At 39.2% G+C, this 17,587-nt stretch overlaps 1 protein-coding gene and 1 long non-coding RNA gene across 2 annotated transcripts in view; one reads left to right on the top strand and one right to left on the bottom strand.

The window, feature by feature from the left end:
• Positions 1–17,587, bottom strand: part of LOC130910986 (probable methyltransferase-like protein 24) — a 44,888-nt gene that overhangs the window by 7,067 nt on the left and 20,234 nt on the right. Inside the window, exons 2-3 of the mRNA XM_057828677.1 lie at positions 9,931–10,029; positions 6,926–7,062 (exon numbers count right to left, since the gene is read on the bottom strand). Coding sequence (XP_057684660.1) covers positions 6,926–7,062; positions 9,931–10,029 — 236 coding nt within the window. The remainder of the gene's footprint in view (positions 1–6,925; positions 7,063–9,930; positions 10,030–17,587) is intronic.
• Positions 1,955–3,530, top strand: LOC130910248 (uncharacterized). The gene is made up of 3 exons (XR_009061845.1): positions 1,955–2,241; positions 2,307–2,357; positions 2,752–3,530. It is a non-coding gene; the product is annotated as an uncharacterized LOC130910248 (long non-coding RNA).

Raw genomic sequence — 17,587 nt, 5'->3', positions numbered from 1 at the left:
TGATGTGTATGAGTGCTGACGTTAACGGCGCGGTCTCGCGCCGCAGGAGCCTTTGATATGCATGCCTAGGAGGCACCCCTCAACCCCCCCACAATCAGATTCTTCCACTTTGGAGGCAGGATTCAGAATTTCTCGTCTTCGCCTTCCGTCTTCGCCGACACCATATGCACGCGAGGCGAGTCCACTACTCAGTCATTGCGTCTTTGTGTCACAGAGTCGCCATGTAAACTGCCCCTTACTTCTGTGTTTTGGATCATGGTTTTGTTGCAGCGTCCATCCTCTTTTTAGCTTCAACTGTCTGACAGACAGCCTCAGGCTTTTCTGCAAAACATCCTGATATACCTTTTCATTCATTCTTCCATTAATGATTGCAAGGTGTCCAGGCCCTGAGGCAGCAAAACAGCCCCAAATAATGATGCTCCATCCACCATGTTTTACGGTGGGGATGAGTTGTTGGTGTGCTGTTCCATTTTTCCTCCACACATTAAGTTGTGTGTTACTCCCAAACAATTCAACTTTGATTTTATCAGTCGACAAAATATTTTGCCAAAACTTCTGTGGAGTGTCCAAGTGCCTTTTTGTGAACATCAAACGAGCAACAATGTTTTTTTAGACAGCAGTGGCTTCTTCCGTGAAGTCCCTCCATGAACACCATTCTCGGCCATAGTTTTACATATAGTTGATGTGTGCACAGAGATATTGGACTGTGCCAGGGATTTCTGTAAGTCTTTAGCAGACACTTTAGGGTTCTTTTTTACCTCACTGAGTACCCTGCGCTGAACTCTTGGCGTCATCTTTGATGGACGGCCACTCCTTGGGAGAGAAGCAACAGTGCCAAACTCTCTCAATTTGTATACAACTTCTCTGACTATCGATTGATGAACATCCACTTTTAGAGAAGGTTTTGTATCCTTTCCCGGCTTTATACAAATCAACAATCCTTGTTCGCAGGTCTTTAGACAGCTCTTTTGGCTGAGCCATGATGCATATCAGAAAATGCTTCTTATCAAGACATTTCTTACCAGATGATGTGTGTTTTATAGTGGGCAGGGCAGCTTTAAACCACTCATCAGTGATTGGGCATACACCTGACTTAAAATGTTTGGTAAAAATTGGTTTCGATTGCTCTTTAAGTCTCCATAGGCAGAAGTTTCACTTACTTATTTTTCCCCCTTCTGTCACTGTTTGCATGCTATCCTCATTAAAATATGAAAACCTATAAATGTTTGGTTGGTTTTAGTTAAAGCAGACACTGTATTTTCATCTGTGTGATTTTGACAAAGATCAGATCACAGTTGATGGGGACTTTATGCAGAAATGTGAGGAATTCCAAAAGGTTCAGATACTTTTTCATACCACTGTACATTCACTCCTAATCATACCAACACACGCCATCACAACTCTCTCAGACACACTACCCCTCTTCTACAGCCAAAAACACTTACACACACTCTCCTTGTCATACAAGCCTAAAGTGACACTCACACCTATAAACTTACTTTTACAGTCACACCCACAAAGTCATACAAACATGGACTCTCTAACACTAATTCCCGCTTTTATACAGTCTCAAACAAAAACTATTTTTCACGCAAACACACTCCGTCTCCCACATTCACACCCAAAAACACCCCCCCCCCTCACACACACATACACACATAACTCTCTCAAACCCCTTTCACATACATCTGAACACCATTTAAATCCCGAGATTTAAACGGACAACCCTTATATGTGAAAGCAATTTCCTGGGTCGACTGACACGGAGATGACGCGGACATTTACCAAGTCGTGTCTTAGTATAATGTTCGGGACTTTCCCGAGAAGCGTTGTGTATAAAAGCAGGCGTTAAAGGGGAACTGAAGAGCTTTTCAGATTTCGCTCTTAAGTGTTTTACTCAGTTGAATTGTATTAAATGAGTCATTCGCTCTCTCAAAAAGTCACATAAAAAAATAATAATAATAATTGACCGCGTAGTTTTTGAGTTATGGCCATAGCAACACCATAGCAACGAGGGACGCGCCGTCCTGCCGACCCCTACCTCGTGACGTAACTTCCAGGAAGTCTCGCCACCACTCTGAACACGGAAATATAGCACCACGCTATCCTCGCCATATATTGCAAACATTTTCTGGGTTTTACTCGCGGGATTCGTCATGCCATCTCGATGTGTAGCGATATGAATTACTCACAGGAAGACTCGAGACTCTAGGAGTGGTCAAAAAAAAAACTTCTGCAAAGGTTTGGACCGTTTTTGTTAGCATGCATACAGGTCCCCAATCGGCTCATTGTTTTCATCATTTCAGCCACGACAGCTTTGAAAACCGACAACAATGCAACCTTGGTTTTCCAAAGACGTAAGTAGAACATTAATGGCTTTTTTTTTTTTTTTTTATAAACGAGGGTGACTCCTACTGCCAGTTTGTTGAAGTGCGACATTTTTTTTTTTTTTTTTTTGCTGTTGGCCTGTCATAAGTAGATAGGTTGGCTGACATGTCGTCTACTCATGTGATTTTATTACTATATCAATAGGTGTTATGTAAATTCAAATGGCCCCAGCACCAAATAGGTCCTTGGCTCGTTTTTTATATTTCAACATCAAGGTCTGCCTATTTGAAGAGGGAACAATAGCATCAAATAGATGCTGCTATGACTGGGGCAATATTATTTGATCACCAAGAAATTATTATTAAATTAAAATTGGGATTCATCCAATATTTTCATGCTGCTGTGATTTTTTTTTTCCTCCAGGAAGCCAAACATAAAAAATTAAGTGGCGGAAACCCTCAACACGATGAAAAAAGCGTTGCAAGTCAGTTGCCACCCAGTTTCCCAAAATCAAGAGAGAGTGGGTCGAGTCATATGATGACCGAAGTGATCCAGTGTCCAGCGATGACGACTGAAGAGATCCTATGAGGCCTGCCAGATGCTGAATTTCTTCCGTCTGCGACATCAGATGACGATGATTTAGGAGAAATAAATGTAGCAAATTTTGATGATATGAAATCATAAACTAGTCATATATACAGCACACATTTTTTAAAAGAAAAATCAAGTTCTTCATATTTTAATGATAATGCATTATCTTTGTATAGAGAACACTTCATGCTACAGAAAAGAAATACATATTTCCCACTGCCATTATCATTTTTCAATGTTGCGCTAGTCCGTTGCTATCCTAACTTTGTGTTGCTTACTAAAATTATGCTCGTTGATGTGTGCCGTTGTGTGCTTGGTATAACATGTTGTGTCACAATCTGACAACGAAAGCTAATGCTGATTCAACATAAACCTGGTATCATTTATTATTGCGGCCTATTGAATATTTTTTCAGTATGTAATATAATTACAATATATTATATACCAATAGAATACATTAAACAGTCAACAAAATGTGTCAATGTTGTTAACAATTTATGGTTTTATTTTTTTAATGAAATTCATGCCCCTGTCAGTGCTTCAGCCTCCGCAAGTTTGGCTCTCACGTCTGGGATCTCCTGATGACACAGGCATACTCTTGGAAGGGTAATAACTTGACGGTTTACAGCAACACCTGGAAAATAAAATGGTTTTGTCATTTATTTTGAAATATCAATAACATATCATTCATTTAGCCACATTTGGGCTAGCTTTATCATATTTAGATCGGTAGGAGCTGTCCCATTACCTAAAATCCAGTTTTAGCTATGTGTAGAGCATTCATTTAGCCACATTTGGGCTAGCTTGATCATATTTAGATCGGTAGGAGCTGTCCCATTACCTAATATCCAGTTTTAGCTATGTGTAGAGCATTCATTTAGCCACATTTGGGCTAGCTTTATCATATTTAGATCGGTAGGAGCTGTCCCATTACCTAATATCCAGTTTTAGCTATGTGTAGAGCATGGAAAAATATACAACCATGTAATTGCATTCTAATAAAAAAATCACGATGCTGGATTTACCACTCACTCTCCCATTCGTGAAGTGTCGAGCTGTCAATTGGCGTCATGACGCCATCTGCTGTGTCAAGTAAATCGCCGTCATCTGACGCCTCAGGTTCAAACATGTAGGGATTAATTGTAGTTCATCTTTCCTGGGAGCCTTTGCCATCGGTAGCGTCACGAAAGAGCGATCCTGAATGGTTACCTTTGGTGGAAATATCACTGACATCGTTGTTGCTGCTATGTTAGCTGTGAGTAGTCTTCTGTTGCCTACGTCACACTTCCGGGTTTGCGAAGGGACCATTAACGGAGTGCAAAAAAACTAAAAAAACGCAAATTATCCTTACAATTACGTGTTGATAATGTCATGGTTGTTTTGACGAACTTGTCCCAAGTTTATATTCATAAAATTACACCAAAATCCGGAAAGGTCTTCAGTTCCCCTTTAAATTCACGGGTCACAGCACGATGGATGATGACTTAAATATCATGGCGGGCCAATCGTCACTTCATCTTTCTTCGCAGTAAGACGAAAAGCGGTAAACAAACATCGCAATTATCAACATAGCAAGCTGGAAATTGCTAAATTAAACTGAAAACGTAACGAAATTAAAACTACTACTGGATCGTAGAGCCGAGGAACAGAGTCCATCGTCGATCTTTAAAAATGTGTGGTTTATTTTATTTCCGATGTTATTGTCCGCAACTGCGGAAACTAGGTTGTACCTCAAAGCAAAAAACAAAGGAGGAATGCGTTCAAGGGTTTATTAAATACAAACAAAAATACACGTGTCGCGGAAAAGGGGGAATAACATAATGGGTCCGTGACAGTAGGTCGATGGGGATCAATAATACTAACCTAACCGGTAGGCAGCACCGGTAAGACAACAAAACAAATACACTCAAATACCAGCACAACATAGAGGATTTCAAAACAAACACATTTCAAAGCACACTCTCTTGTATGACAATTTCAAGTTTGAATGGGAGTTTGTGTTGAAAGGAGACTTTAAAGTGCATGTGACACGAAAAAGCATGTTTATTTCATAACACACGCGGTATTTTATGCTCCTGAATGATATGGACCGCTTGGATGTGTGTGGAAGCGATTGCTATATTTATTTAGTTTTTTTAATCCCGCACCATGAAAATCAGTGACTACCAGCTTCGGTCTCGCATTGAGGAGGAGGGCGCTGTGACGTGTACGGGTGAAGGCGTCCTTTTCACTATACAGTCGTACTGTTGTGTATGAGGACTAAGGATTCACCTGATTTTTCGGATTAATACGTTTATTTTTCGCATCATGCCAGCCAAACGGCTGCAGAAAAATCTTGCTGTATGAGAGAGAGGCGTGTGCGCCTTTTTGGAGTTTCAAAAGGTTCCCATTCACCGTGGATATTGGCTAAAACAAGCCCTACTACTGTGGGACCATTGGACTTACGAGGAAGTGAGTAAACATCTTGTTTTGTATTTTGTCAAATATGAATACAGCGATTACAAAGTAAACACTACAAACTTTCTTTAAATAAAGGACTACTTACATTTGATCATTGATAGGCATGTAAAAAGCTCTCCTCATGCACATTAGCTGCACGTTAGCTGCACAACAACTGCAGCCGCCCTCCTCCGGGGAACGAGCTGTAAATTGCTCTCCGCCGGGCGGTTTGCCGATCCGCGAAGACAATCGACAACCCAGTTGTCATGTCAAATAATCCGGGCTAGTTATGTGTGCTCTTCCGCTTCGAAGACTTTGAAACATCACTCGGTTCGGGTTAGCATGTCGGCTAGCTGTCACGCCTCTTGGTTTGTTTACATTCTCCGAAACCGGGGAAGGGAAATGACATATGTCCGATTTAGGTGTCATAAAATATAGTTCGGGAGGTGCGACAGTAAAGGTGAAGTCGACAGTTTTGACCATTATGGAGTAATTTTGCCATGTCGTCCTGAATAAATGGATTTTTATTATTTCATATTCCATTTAGCACAAGACTGTTATTTGTCATGACCATGCCATTTATTTAGCAGCTGGGGAAAATACTTGGATAAAAAGAATATCCTGTAAAAATATTGAAGAGACAGAAGCAATGACATTTTGCAGATCTCTTCGTCGCGTTTTCCTCGTTCTGAATAATTCCCCCTCAATGGGCTGTATAGTAAAACCGATGAGCCCAGTCTCCCGCTGACGTCATCCACCTGTTAGTGACGCTTGAGACCTATAATGGTAGGCGTGGCTAACCGGCAGATTAAAAGACTAATTTCTCGTCATCTGCGCTTTGCTAAATTGTTGTATATAATCGAATCGTCTCAAAATATGATTCTAATTCACATAATAAAGCGATGTAAGACTTTTTTTTCTCCTGTCGTATGCTCTTTAAGCTGGGTTTATGTGTGTGGTTTCTTTACACACACACAAAAAAAATTCATAAAAAGAAATGAGACAACTTTACTATCTAACAATAACTGAAGTGCTCATATGCTTCTCCAAAACACAATACAAACGGACCCTTAAGACACTGATTAGCATAATCGCTAAGTGGCTTAGTCACAACTCATCAACAAAGAATACAAACAATACAAATGATTTTATTTACTCACTAAAGGGGGAACACTGCATCTAACAACACAAAAGACAATCTAACTCTCCACACTTGCAGCGACCCAACATAAGTGTAGCAGTGAACTCTCTCTCGCCCTCTCTTGCTCTAATCACAGTCGCGTGCGAACAGCCTCACATTCCAAACAAACAAGGACCCAAATGGGAGTTCTTATAGCTGCCGGCAGAAATCGATGATCAAATTCAATGGCAACTAATTTATTAATCGGATTTTAATCAATTTAATCAATTAATTGTTGCAGGCTTACAACTCATTCTCTTTCACATTCATAAAAACACACAAACATGCCTCGTCTATCACAATACACAGAATCTCACACACTTGCTTTCTCTCGCACACAAAAACGAACAGTTATGACCATTTCTCAGTCATCCACACGACACACACCTGAAGGAGTAGGCAACACACATGGTGTCTGCAAGTGGAAGCAGCCACTCCTCTGCACACAGCAACCAACTTGGAGACTCGGCGGGAGGATGAGTCACTTTGACTTGACCCGCACAGACGACCCTTGAGCAGTTCAACTTGAGGTGACAAAAGAAAAGCATGGTGCGCACTATAATTGCTTACCATTGGAACACATGTTGGCTATGTGTTAACATATGATTTACAGTGTATTGCACTCACCACTAACAGATTTTTGACATGAAGAATTACCCTGTAGCCTAACGAAGAACAAACTACCCCATTTAACCAAAAAGGCCGACCACCCAATATTGTGTTTGACAGGTTTGCAAATTCACTGCGTCCTGTCATGAACATTGTACAGTCCCTGACAAAAGTCTTGTCGCTTATGCATTTTGTAGAAACAATTGCTAATAACCTGACTTTTGATTATTCAATTGGTATCAGAAATTGCTCATATGAAAGCTAAGACCCTCCCAAATGATGTCGAATGTACAAAAATATATTTGTTTCACTGAAAAAAGATTTCTCATTTAATGAAAACATAAAGGTCAAATTTTGGCAAGACAATAGTTTTGTCGCCTACAGAAAGTAGTGTGAAAATTGAACAAAAAATGTACTTCAAATACAAAAATATGTTACATATCATAAGCGAATTAAGTAGTGGTGCTGTGAGATCTAAATTCAATATTTTGTATGACTTCCATGGGCTTTGGCAAGGATTCATACAATTTATTGATGAATTCATCAGGAACATCAAAGAAAGCAGTCTTGCATGCCTCCCAGAGTTCATCAACATTATTGGGTTTCGTCTTCCATGCTTCCTCTTTCATCCTACCCCAGACATGCTCAATGATGTTCATGTCTGGTGAATGGGCTGGTCAGTCCTGGAGGATCTTGATCTTCTTTGCTTTGAGGAACTTTGAAGTAGAGATTGAAGTATGCGATGGAGCGCCATCCTGCTGCAGAATTTGTCCCTTTTTATGGTTAGGAATGTATGAGGTAGCTAAGATTTGTTGATATTTCAGACTATTTATGTTGCCTTTCACCCTGCAGATCTCTCGCACACCCCCATACTGCATGTAACCCCAGACCATGATATTGGTAATGATGTCCCTTTTTATGGTTAGGAATGTAAGAGGCAGCTAAGATTTGTTGATATTTCTGACTACCGTGTTTTTCGGACTATAAGTCACACCTGAGTATAAGTCGCACCAGCCATAAAATGCCCAACGAAGAGGAAAAAAACATATAAGTCACACCTGAGTATACTGTAAGTCGCATTTTTGGGGGAAATTTACTTGATAACATCCAACATATAGAACAGATGTCATCTTAAAAGGCATTTTAAAATAAAAATATCATAGAGAACAACATGCTGAATAAGTGTACAGTACGATAATAATACATGATGCATGAAAAACGACATGCAAACGTGGCAAGTATGCTAACGTAACATAGCTATTAAGAGTTATTCAGATAACTATAGCATTAAGAACATGCTAACAAGTTTACCAAACCATCAGTGTCACTCCAAAACACCAAAATAACATGTGAAATGCTATCATAATGTGTTAATAATTTCACACATAAGTCGCACCCCCAGCCGAACTATGAAAAAAACTGCGACTTATAGTCCAAAAAATACGGTATTTATCTCTCAGGGTGCAGACAATTAAAAAACCGTGTGGCATTTGCCAAGGCCCAAAGCCTGTCAAAATGATGGACGCTGGAAAAGTGTCAAAAGGTGGATTTTTCCGATGAATCTTTCATTGAATTACACCACAGTCGCCGCAAATATTGCAGGAGACCAACTGGAGCCCACATGGATCAGAGATTCACTCAGAAAACAGTGAAGTTTGGTGGTTACATCATTACATCCAGTATGGGGGTGTGCGAGAGATCTGCAGGGTGAAAGGCAACATAAATAGTCTGAAATATCAACAAATCTTAGCTGCCTCTTACATTCCTAACCATAAAAAGGGACAAATTCTGCAGCAGGATGGCGCTCCATCGCTTACTTCAAAGTTCCTCAAGGCAAAGAAGATCAAGATCCTCCAGGACTGACCAGCCCATTCACCAGACTTGAACATCATTTAGCATGTCTGGGGTAGGATGAAAGAGGAAGCATGGAAGACGAAACCCAATAATGTTGATGAACTCTGGGAGGCATGCAAGACTGCTTTCTTTGATGTTCCAGATGACTTCATCAATAAATTGTATGAATCCTTGCCGAAGCCCATGGAAGTCATACAAAATATTAAATTTGGATCTCACAGAACCACTACTTAATTCGTTTATGTTATGTAACATATTTTTGTATTTGAAGTACATTTTTTGTTCAATTTTCACACTACTTTCTGTAGGCGACAAAACTATTGTCTTGCCAAAATTTGACCTTTATGTCTTCATTAAATGATAAATCTTTTTTCAGTAAAACAAATATATTTTTTTTACATTCGACATCATTTGGGAGGGTCTTAGCTTTCATAAGAGCCATTTCTGAAACCAATTGAACAATTAAAAGTCAGGTTATTAGCGATTGTTTCTACAAAATGGATAAGCGACAAGACTTTTGTCAGGGACTGTAGATAGTTCATTTGGTACATTTTTACCTCAGCATGTATTTTGGCTAAGTAAAAGATACATAGCAAGTCAGTCTGGTCTTCCATGATTTCAATTTGATTTCCATTTTGGTCCAATTTCAATAGACCAATCACAGCATACGAGGGGAAGGAAGCGACGGCCTTTATTTTTTTTTTTCGTAAAAGTACTTCGTTACTGTACTTAAGTACATTTTTGTGTGTATGTACTGTACTACTGAAGTGGTACTTTTTACTTCACTACATTTTACAGCACGTATCTGTACTTTTTACTTTTCAAATTGTCAATTGCGATACACGTTACTTTTGTTTGTAATGTGAAAACGAAGATGTGATTAAAATTTGACATACAAATTTTACAATGTCACATTTTATGTAACCTACCTGTATTGTGTTGACATACAGGATGATACGGTCGAGTTCTCCAGAGAACGATGGCTGATCCTTGGCCCAAGGCTGCAGCTCCAAAGGTCTCGGTCCAACCTAGCAACTCAGAAATACATTCAGTATGTTTGCAGAATGCAGGAAGTTATATTTCGAATTTCTGAAGTAGTGCTGCAAAGATTAATCGATAAACTCGAGTACCGTATTAGCCCGATTATAAGACAGTGTTTTTTGCATTGAAATAACACTGAAAAAGAGGGGGTCTTCAGTTGAAGCCTTGGACCGTGTGCTTTGGTCAGATGAGACCAAGATTGAGCTTTTTGTAACCATCATACCATTTTAAGCTTTCCAATGATGTATCATCTGACCAAAGCACACGGTCCCAGTTGAAGCCTGGGACCGTGTGCTTTGGTCAGATGAGACCAAGATTGAGCTTTTTGGAACTAAACACTCTAAGTGGGTCTGGCGTGCCACGAAAGATGCGCATGCTGAAAAGCACCTCATACCCACTGTGAAGTATGGGGGTGGGTCAGTGATGCTGTGGGGCTGTTTCGCTTCCAAAGGCCCTGGGAACCTTGTTAGAGTGCATGGCATCATGAATGCTTTGAAATACCAGGACATCTTAAATCAAAATCTGTTGCCCTCTGCCCGAAAGCTGAAGATGGGTTGTCACTGGGTCTTTCAGCAAGATAATGACCCGAAACATAGGGCCAAATCCACACAGAAATGGTTCACCAGACACAAAATCAAGCTCCTCCCATGGCTATCTCAGTCCCCAGACCTTGTTTTGTTTGCAAAAGGGGGTTGTACAAAGTATTAACACCAGGGGTGCTAATAATTGTGACACACATTATTTGATGTCAAATAATTATTTAATTATGTGGGATTTTTTTCCCCCACTGAATAAATGCACTTGTATTGAAGGTTGGATTTTTCTCTTTTTTTTTCAATTAAGGTCCCATATTATTTGAATTTAAAAAAATATATTAGAAGCTACAAAATACATCTTAACCAGGGGTGCCAATAATTATGGAGGGCACTGTAAATGTTCAGATATTAAGATTTGAATGAGGTAAAATAACATGCTTTTTGCCTCAAATATATTGTTATAACCATTTGTTTCGGATGTACTGTAATTATTTTCTGTATAAAAAATAATTTGGTGTTCAAAAAGTCTTTTTTCAAACTTGAGTCTTGGAAAAAGAGGGGGTCGTCTTATAATCAGGGCCGTCTTACATGGGGCAAATAAGTATTTAGTCAACCACTAATTGTGCAAGTTCTCCTACTTGAAAAGATTAGAGAGGCCTGTAATTGTTAACATGGGTAAACCTTAACCATGAGAGACAGAATGTGAAAAAAACAGAAAATCATATTGTTTGATTTTTAAATAATCCATTTCCAAATTAGAGTGGAAAATAAGTATTTGGTCACCTACAAACAAGCAAGATTTCTGGATGTCAAAGAGGTCTAACTTCTTCTAACGAGGTCTAACAAGGCTCCACTCGTTACCTGTATTAACGGCACCTGTCTTAACTCATTATCAGTAAAAAAGACACCTGTCCACAACTTCAGTCAGTCACACTCCAAACTCCACGATGGCCAAGACCAAAGAGCCGTCGAAGGACACCAGAGACAAAATTGTAGACCTGCACCAGGCTGGGAAGACTGAATCTGCAATAGGTAAAACGCTTGGTGGAAAGAAATCAACTGTGGGAGTAATTATTAGAAAATGGAAGACATACAAAACCACTGATAATCTCCCTCGATTTGGGCCTCCCTGCAAGATCTCACCCCATGGCGTCAAAATGATAACAAGAACGGTGAGCAAAAATCCCAGAACCACACGGGGGGACCAAGTAAATGACCTACAGAGAGCTGGGACCACAGTAACAAAGGCTACTATTCAGTAACACAATGCGCCGCCAGGGACTCAAATCCTGCACTGCCAGACGTGTCCCCCTGCTGAAGAAAGTACACGCCCAGGCCCATCTGCGCCCATGTATCGAGAGATTTTGAGTGAAAAAATCCTTTCATCAGCAAGGGCATTGAAGATGAGACGTGGCTGGGTCTTTCAGCATGTCAATGATCCCAAACAAACAGCCAGGGCAACAAAGGAGTGACTTCGTAAGAAGCATTTCAAGGTCCTGGAGTGGCCTAACCAGTCTCCAGATCTCAACCCCATAGAAAATCTATGGAGGGAGTTGAAAGTCGGTGTTGCCCAACGACAGCCCCAAAAGATCACTGCTCTAGAGGAGATCTGCATGGAGGAATGGGCCAAAATACCAGCAACAGTGTGTGAAAAGCTTGTGAAAAGTTACAGAAAACGTTTGGCCTCCGTTATTGCCAACAAAGGGTACATAACAAAGTATTGAGATGAACTTTTGGTATTGACCAAATACTTATTTTCCACCATGATTTGCAAATAAATTCTTTAAAAATCAAACAATGTGATTTTCTGTTTTTTTTTCCACATTCTGTCTCTCATGGTTGAGGTTTACCCATGTTGACAATTACAGGCCTGTCTCATATTTTCAAATGGGAGAACTTGCACAATTAGTGGTTGACTAAATACTTATTTACCCCACTGTATATCCGGGCCAATACAGTAATTCCATTATAAAAAAAGCTTCGAATCAAATTTTGCTGCTTTGAGGATTCGTTTAATTAGAGTGGCGTTGTCATGATTTGTTTTGAAAGTGTTTGCATTTTGTTTTATCATTTTGGATGGATACACTGCCCTCTAGTGGCTACAGTAAATATGACATAACTCATCTAACATGGGTGGATCCAGCTGCTCCCTGTTAATGCCAACATAAGGATGTCAGTTTTTGTAGGAGCTAATATGATTGTTTATGCGCTCATAACTTCGTTTAGAGGTATATTTTGCCTTTTTTTGGTATAGTTTTCATTGATAGCTGCAGCCCTTATCTGAAGAATCAGTCGAATCAATGATGCAGGAAACGTCATAAGTCAAACTGGGTAAAAAACATACTCTGTGAGCTTCTTTGAAAAGTTGGAAGAGGCAATATAACGAGACAGAAAAAGCCTAAAGCTGTAGTTAAGAGGCAATATCATCAGTCCTACTTAAGGTTTATTGCCAGTCACCAGCTCTGCTTAATATGCTGAGACAGCCTCGCGAACGAAGCAATAAAGCCATCAAAACTGTTTCAGCACACGGAGCCCTAGCATGGCATTAAAAAAACAAGCCTTTAGAGTTTTGGAAAGTCAAAAGATTACCCTTTGATGGTAACCGCTTGGTAAAAAGAGAGTCTATCTAATCATATGTATTTCTGAGGAACTTGTCTGTGGCATGAAAGAGACAGGAGACCACAGCTATAGGCCTACACAGTAATACATCAAAGCATTAAAAAAGAAAAAAAAAACTCAACCCCAAACGGAAAATGATGTCTATGGTCACCATGGCAACACAGATGAGTTGCAGGGTGGGGGGTGATGAATCACTGGAATGAGTCAGAGTTTAGCCTTGAGCAGAAAAAGAGTGAAAAAAGAAGGAGGTGGGACTATTGAGGAATTTGATGGGACACGTTGAATGAGGTCGTGAAGGCCAAATGGTGAAAAGAGACACAAGGAGAACAGCTGCCCCCCAGCCCACCTAATTCACCTGTTCTGTCATGTTTGGACCGTGCACATAAATCGAAATCAATGACATTTGACGACTGTAATGAAACTCTTTTCAGTTTCAGTGTCATTGATGACGATGGACGTCCGATCATGCGGCTCTTTTCATTCTTCTGCTGGGAATGTATTCATGGTCAATGGCAGCAAAAGTGTTGAAAATGTCAGCATGACCTTACAGCAGTGCATTAGTGAAATGTGTATAATCAATGGAACAACAAATTTTAGTAGGCGATATATTGTCTTATAACATATTGCTGATATGCGATATTATTGTCAATTTTCACCAATTCAACCACTAATGTAGTGATGATTCATCCAAATAAATCACTCATTTAAATTTAATAAATTCTTATTCTTAAAACACAAACTACCGTATTTTTTGGACTATAAGCAGGGGTGAAAGTGGCTAGAATTTCTTGCCGGAACTCTCCGACGTGAAGGTCGCCATTGAGCCAGAAATTTATGTATTTATTTATTTTCATTTGGGGGGGGGGGTTAAACCTCGTAAAACTACTGAAATGCAAAGAAAACTGTTTTGACACAGTTATTTCTATAACACATACAAAAACAGATTTCCATTTAAAATTGTATTTTTCCAATGATTCGCAAAATAAAAGTGAACAAAAACAGCAATAACCCCAACTTCCATCTCCTAATTTTTATTTTCCCTCATTTCCTCACATACTTTGCCAAATCTCAATTTTATCTACTTAAGAACAGGATGTATATTAATATTGAAGTTCATGTAAACATTTACTTTTTCTTTTCTTTTTCTTCTAATAATAACGATATAAGCAACATACATTCAGAAAAATAAGTACAAATGACTTATATTATGCAGAGTGAAACGGAATACTAGTATATCTTGAAGATCGCGCAAACATTGACTTTTAAATTTTTTTTTTTTTTTTTTTGCTGTTCCAGAAAACATGCAGCCAATTGAACGGATAAATGAGTCCAGGCGTTTTGCTTTGCTGCTTGCATTCGCACATTGATGTGACTCATCATCCTTAGACTCAGGTAACTGCAGCAGCTGGGGAAACCTCCATGCCGTCCGTGGAATAAAATAAATAAAAAATATCGGTGGAAACAGATTACGCAACACAAGCACTTTATTATGCTTGTTGTTAACATTTGTGTATGTAAATCTGATGTTGGTAAATTGTTGTATTCTTGGAGATTAAATGTATGTGTGGCAGTTTAGCATTATTATTATTATTTTTTTTTTACATCGCGTTTTGACAGTTGCAGTCATATTTTTGGAATCAAAGCACCGTGTACCGGAAGAGCATTCCGGCCCTGAATCTTATACTGCATTCCTGACCGTTCTGGCCCACCTTAACCCCTGACTATAAGTCAAAGTTTTTTTCATAGTTTGGCTGGGGGTGCGACTTATACTCTGGAGAGACTTATGTGTGAAATTATTAACACATTACTGAATCATTTCACATGTTATTTTGGTGTTTTGGAGTGGCACTGATGGTTTGGCAAACTTGTTAGCATGTTCTTTATGCTATAGTTATCTGAATAACTCTTAATAGCTATATTAAAGTATGATAAGATAATTATTAAATGGTTATTAAATAGTTGCCTTTACCAATGAAGACTAACAGTAAACCATTGATTGCTATAATAAAATGTTCCATGATTGATTGCAGTACACTATAGACATGTTTAGCTCGTGGTAGAACTGCCTTCTCATTCTGACCAGTTTAAACCGGTGTTCGGCCATTCCTTACTACGCGGCGAAACGTCCTACACAATGCTCAGAGCGCTTGCGCATGCATCCACACGCATGCGCACATCGGTTAGAAGCGGCGAGTATCACTATTTTTGTTTTTATTTAGTTATTTAGAACCTTTTCACTGCCTCAAAGATACTTTTTGCATGTATTACTCTCTCATACTTTTAACCATTGTGTTTTTTTGTGTTAGCTTTGAAGCTGTTGACCACATTAGTCACATAGCGTATTTAAACCGTCCTTATTTGATTTAACTACATTTAAGTATTTTCTGCAGGCATTTTTTTAGTACGTTATTCCTGTATGCATCTAAACAAAACAAGTTTAGAGCGCACGGTAGTACTTTAGGTGTCAAATTCGACTAATGTAGGAGGTTTCGCCAATGTAGGATATTTTGGCAGAACACCGGCCTAGGTTGCACAGGTCAATTTCAGTACAAGCCGCAGACATTGAGAAACTAAAATTGTCTGGGACATTTAAGAAATCGTATTGTTGCATTTTTTTATTTGTCAAATGCTATTGCTTCATGAAATGTATTTGATTAGATGATTATTAAGTTGTTATTATATATTCGCTCTAATCAATTGCTGCTCACAATGAAGAAATGCTTTTGCTTATTGCTGCCCGCAATCAGTGTTGTTAATAACGGCGTTAGAATATAACGGCGTTACTAACGGCGTTATTTTCTTCAGTAGTGAGTAATCTAATTAATTAGTTTTCTCATCTTGGCAACGCCGTTACCGTTACTGAGGCGGGAAAGGCGTGCGTTACTATGTTGGTTGACTGACGCGAGAAAAGTCTGAGAAAGACGGACTCACAGAGACTAGAGAGCAGAGCAGGAGTGGGGAGACGGCAAGGTAGGGTGACGCCGTTGCAAACGCGATGCTACTATGCTAGGTGGCTCCAATAATACCTGACTGTAGCCGATAGCCTACAAACTACGCCCAAATGATGCTTCGGTAGATATCACATATATACAGAACTAGAGGCAAATGACAGACACGGCTGCATTAGCAACATGTATAATAAAGAACTAGATGTGTTAGTAAACAGCCGCCATCTTAAAGCAGTAGACTTCTCAGGAAGGTTCAGGAAGGCTCTGTTGTAGAGAACCTTCCTAGCGAACCTAAGTAACTTTTTATCTAAAATGCTCCAAAATCGGCAAAATCTTAACTTAAATCTATTTTTGAATGATGAAATACTTTTAAAACTTAGAAGACAGAAGGGAACTAATGCAATAACGCGAGTAGTTTTAGCAACTTTAACGGTTGATTCACAACATTGTAAATAACTTCCACACATAGCAAAGGTTACTATCTACTACTATCGCAATATCCGTAACACCCCTGTGTTTAGTTAAGTTTAGGGTAAAGAATCGGGCAAAGGTCAATTGTCCCAAAAAAAACTTTAAACTTCACAATGTGTGACCTGTTTTTTTGTTGTTTTTTTTTTGTGAGAAAAAAAAAAAAAAACATGAAAATTACCACCGGTTACTTTACCAAGTAACTAATTACTCTTACATTCAGGTAACTGAGTTACTAACGCAATTACTTTTTGGGAGAAGTAATTTGTAACTGTAATGAATTACTTTTTAAAAGTAAGATTAACAACACTGCCCGCAATGAAGAAATGCTTTTGCTTATTATTATTGTTCACAAAGAAAGGATGTTTTGTCTTGCCTGGTCAAGGGCAGAAGAGGCCGCTTTCCTTTGCTGAAATGTGCTAGCGTATACAATTCCACCTACATGTACACACATAGCCAAACAAAGACAAGGGGTGTCGCCAGCTTGCGTCCCCTTTTTCCCTTTTAGGCCAAGACACTCATCTGTCACTAGGGCCATCCCAAATAAAAAGCGAGGTAAAGGAGGTGCTAGTTAGAACGATTGCGGAAGCTGTATTTTGTAGTCCATTATATAGCTTTCTTCCTTCTCCTTGCAAGCTTTTCAACTAAATTGAGTGCCTTCTCTCCTTTGGGTAATATTATAAATGTCTACCTAAGGATTCGTATTTGAACTTGACAACATTAACGTACCGGCCACGTTCGCATTTCGTTGTTCATGCATCATGTTACATTATCATACTGTACACTTATTCAGCATGTTGTTCTCTATTGTATTTTTATTTTAAATTGCATTTAAAGATGACATATCTGTTCTATGTGTTGGATTTTATCAAGTAAATTTCCCCCCAAAATGAGACGGTGCGATTTATATGTTTTTTTCCCTCTTCATTGCAGATTTTTGGGCTTGTGCGACTCCGAAAAATATGGTATATTAA

This window comes from Corythoichthys intestinalis, chromosome 22 (genome assembly GCF_030265065.1).
Source record: "Corythoichthys intestinalis isolate RoL2023-P3 chromosome 22, ASM3026506v1, whole genome shotgun sequence".
NCBI classification, from domain to species: Eukaryota; Metazoa; Chordata; class Actinopteri; order Syngnathiformes; family Syngnathidae; genus Corythoichthys; species Corythoichthys intestinalis.
This window is presented reverse-complemented; position numbering and strand designations above follow the sequence as displayed.